General features: G+C 38.3%; 1 protein-coding gene across 1 annotated transcript in view; it reads left to right on the top strand.

Moving 5' to 3' along the window:
• The window catches only part of LOC108978011 (transient receptor potential cation channel trpm), a gene marked incomplete in the record, with an annotated part of 126,171 nt that overhangs the window by 24,460 nt on the left and 98,237 nt on the right, over positions 1–3,474 (top strand). Inside the window, 1 exon segment of the mRNA XM_018948051.1 lies at positions 2,501–2,663. Within this exon segment, the coding sequence (XP_018803596.1) occupies positions 2,501–2,663 (163 nt within the window).

Below are 3,474 nucleotides of genomic sequence, written 5' to 3'. Positions count from 1 at the left end.
CAACTAAAACTTTTCAAGCCCTTATGTACCACATATGTGGACCGTAGTATCTATAGTTGACTTTTGATCGAAAATATTGTTCAATGTGTGGGATATACAATTGAAATTCAGAGAGACTCCTTTAGTGACAGAGTCCGTTGCGGTTTAACATGAGTACCTGCCTGCGAAGGCCTAACCCCACGGTRCTTTCTATTGCTAGAAGCACATAGATCAAAACAATGCGTTGATCAGCGCCCCAAAGCATAAGTGCRTGCACCTGCACCATACTTTGGAGAACCAAAGCATGAGTGCTGCACATACACTTATACTTTGGTTCCAATTGGTTAGGGTGGGACTCCCTAAGCCGCCTTGGTCGGRTWCGAGGCCGACCTAAAACCTCTGCCGTACTCTGGGTCCGGCACCCGGSCGCAATGCGACTCCACATTGGACCAAATGCCCTGCCTGCATTTAGGTTTAAACCACAGCCACCAYGAATCTCCCCAAAGGGCCAAACCCAATGAGCAGATTGGAGTTTCCTCCAAGGGCTAACTGCTCCCCCTGGCACCATGTTTAAGTCTTTGATATGACTTTTGTAGCTTTTGGCTACTACCAGTTTGAGTCCATAGTAATCCCACTCATGACTGGTGACATTTGTTGCTTGAACAACAAATGCCTTTATATTAGGAATTAATATAAAAACTATAATATCATTTCAAGCTAATATTATAGCACTTATCTGACTTTGACCATGTTGACATTTAAACAAAGACCTGAAATRTCAGACATAGTGCATTTGGATTTTAGTCGCCTCTTACGACAGGCATRCCTTACCACGGGTATATTCGGTTTCCCCCCCAACCTGGAGGGGTCCCCCCTACCCGCAGGGGGAACACCGTTAGTAACAATATGAACTATATCAAAAGTGAGTKGAATCGGTTCAATGCTTCYTTGAGCCCCCATATATYWAATATAAGATTTTMGAATTTCCAGCTGWMTTTATAATGAATATATAGTTTAGGGTCCATATTTAAGTTATCTCAATAAAAAWTACAGAGCGAAAAATTGGGCGAATACGATTTTATTCCATATGATTGTTGATTGTGAGCTATATTAATGAAACCCAGAGAACATGTTTTTAGTTTATAACATCGGATCGATACTATCCTAACTCACAYAAACTATATACATAATGATTTTCGTTTTTCTAACAAAATTTATGCTGAATATGTTGGTTAGCGCATGAGTTAAATAGAGTATAGGTATATATAAAATTGCTTGGATTTCGATCTTTTGAAAAATATTCCGTTGTACGCGAACTTGGCACTTAATTACTTGTTATTTTTAAGCTGTTTTCTTACTTGCAAAGAATTATCCGACAACTTGGTTTAAGATGCTTAATTGACAATCCTTAGCTGCATACTAAATCGGTTATGTATCGATTGCGGAGACCCATATACTATGTGAACCATGTTCCTTTCCAATATTCGATCAATCCTTGATCGGAGAGCCAAGCATGTCCAAAGAAACTTGTGAACGGGACTATTTTACCCTAAATATTCACCAAAATCATTCGAAGGGWCTCGCGAGAGATGTCGTGCTCTGTTACCATCTCTCTAACACTTGCCTTGAAAAGGTGGAAGGCCTTCTAGAGCGAGGCTTTGTACCACTTGTACGCTTGTGGTTTTCACTGACGTGACATGAAATTTGGCTAGAAATACAAAATTAGAGAGAAATTCTTTGTTCGCTTTGTTTATCCATTGTAACGCTCTACTGAGGTGTACCGACTTAAGCTGCTGCCTTAAACAAACTGGTTAACTTATCACGCTCATATTTGGCATATTAATTAAATACAGTTTTGCCAACTGAGCAAAATGCATTTTCTTTCTARTATCATTTACCTCGAGAATTTAATGTTTTTTGTTGTCTTAATGTATTTCTAATTAGTCATTGGCATTTTAGTAGCCTCACCTTTAAAATACAGGCCGAAGTTTATAGGGTCAGCTATTTAAACAACAAGAATTTTCTACATTTTTCCATTTTCTGCCGTTTTAAATTTTATATCCAGTGCTGTGTCCTTGAATTTTAAGCCTCAGTCCATTTCCATGAAGTTTCAATGCCAAATATTTTACTGCTATCGTTTAATACTCACTGTACGAGTAGAACTCCTTAGTGCCTTGAGCCTAAAACTTTTCAATCTGTCTGCTCTTTATGATACTCCGCACTTTATTGATTTTAATTTCCGTTTCGACATAACTGTAAACTTTATGTGTTGCCAAATGGCTGTGTCTTCTCCGCACAACGCAGATATTGCTTGAATTCAATATTGCAAGGCTCGCAAAATTTCATAAAATTCTTATTTAACTTGAAACTTTGCTCATTTTCAGTTCTGTATGTGTAAATSTGTGTATGAGTGTCTGTGTGGATTACTTCTCGCCRTAACTTTTTTATTGGACTTTTTCTCATAAAACTATTCATAACTTATTTACCCTTGGTCGTCTTTTGCTTCTTGTTTTTGTTGCAGATGTTGTTGCGGTCAGTCACGTCAAACCCATCAAACGATACCGGGCATCGAAAGTGGTTCGCCCGGTGACAGTTGGCTGCCACAGAAGCACACCAGAGCACAACCCACCGATGCATATGGTACAATTGAATTTCAAGGCGGTGCACATCCGACCAAAGCACAGGTAATAACAACAAAAAATATAGATTTATTGATACAGTTACATTTATAGTATTTATATACATATATATCATCGTTATATTCATCGTTACAACACATAACCTCAAAGTTAAATTGAAATCACTGCGATAGTTGTGTTCCTCTGCACATATGGTAGTGCATACATACATATGTAATACGTGTATAATGGAAAATCGATGCTGGTTGATGTTGTTGTAGGAAATATCAATATTGCCACTGAGCCACCTATCAGTACAAGCACAAATACACATACGTCTTCATCTATTTGTATGCTTCAGTCTGTGTGCTTTAGCGACTAAAACTTTGAAAATACAGGGTTCTCCAATAAGAGTGATATGATTYCTTTTCAAAACCAAACACACTAATTGCTAAGGAAAATCGAATGTTTTTTATTTAATGAAAAATACAATCGACACAATTAAGTTCTGAATATAGCATTGCCCATATTGACTTCCATAGCTAGAAGAAACTCGGGCTTATTGCTATATACCAATGAGTTCATATAACCCCACAATAAGTAGTCCAATGGTGTGAAATCACAACTTCTTGCAGGCCATTCAAAGTCATAATTCCTTGAAATGATCGAACCTCCAAACTTTTCTCGCAATAATTCGGCTTGTTCAAGTGCTGTGTGGCACGTAGCCCCGTCTTGTCAGAAGCAGATGTTGTCAAGATCAACTTTCAATTGCGGCCATAAAAATTTGGTTACCATCGATCAATAACCCTCTACATTGACAATAACGATGCCAACAGCTTCGTTTCGAAAGAAGTAGGGGCCGCTAACACCACCCGAC

The sequence above is a fragment of the Bactrocera latifrons genome, unplaced genomic scaffold (assembly GCF_001853355.1).
Source record: "Bactrocera latifrons isolate USDA-ARS-PBARC rearing strain unplaced genomic scaffold, ASM185335v1 scaffold_99, whole genome shotgun sequence".
NCBI lineage: Eukaryota > Metazoa > Arthropoda > Insecta > Diptera > Tephritidae > Bactrocera > Bactrocera latifrons.
Note: the sequence above shows the minus strand (reverse complement) of the source record. Positions and strands in the feature narration are given on the sequence as shown.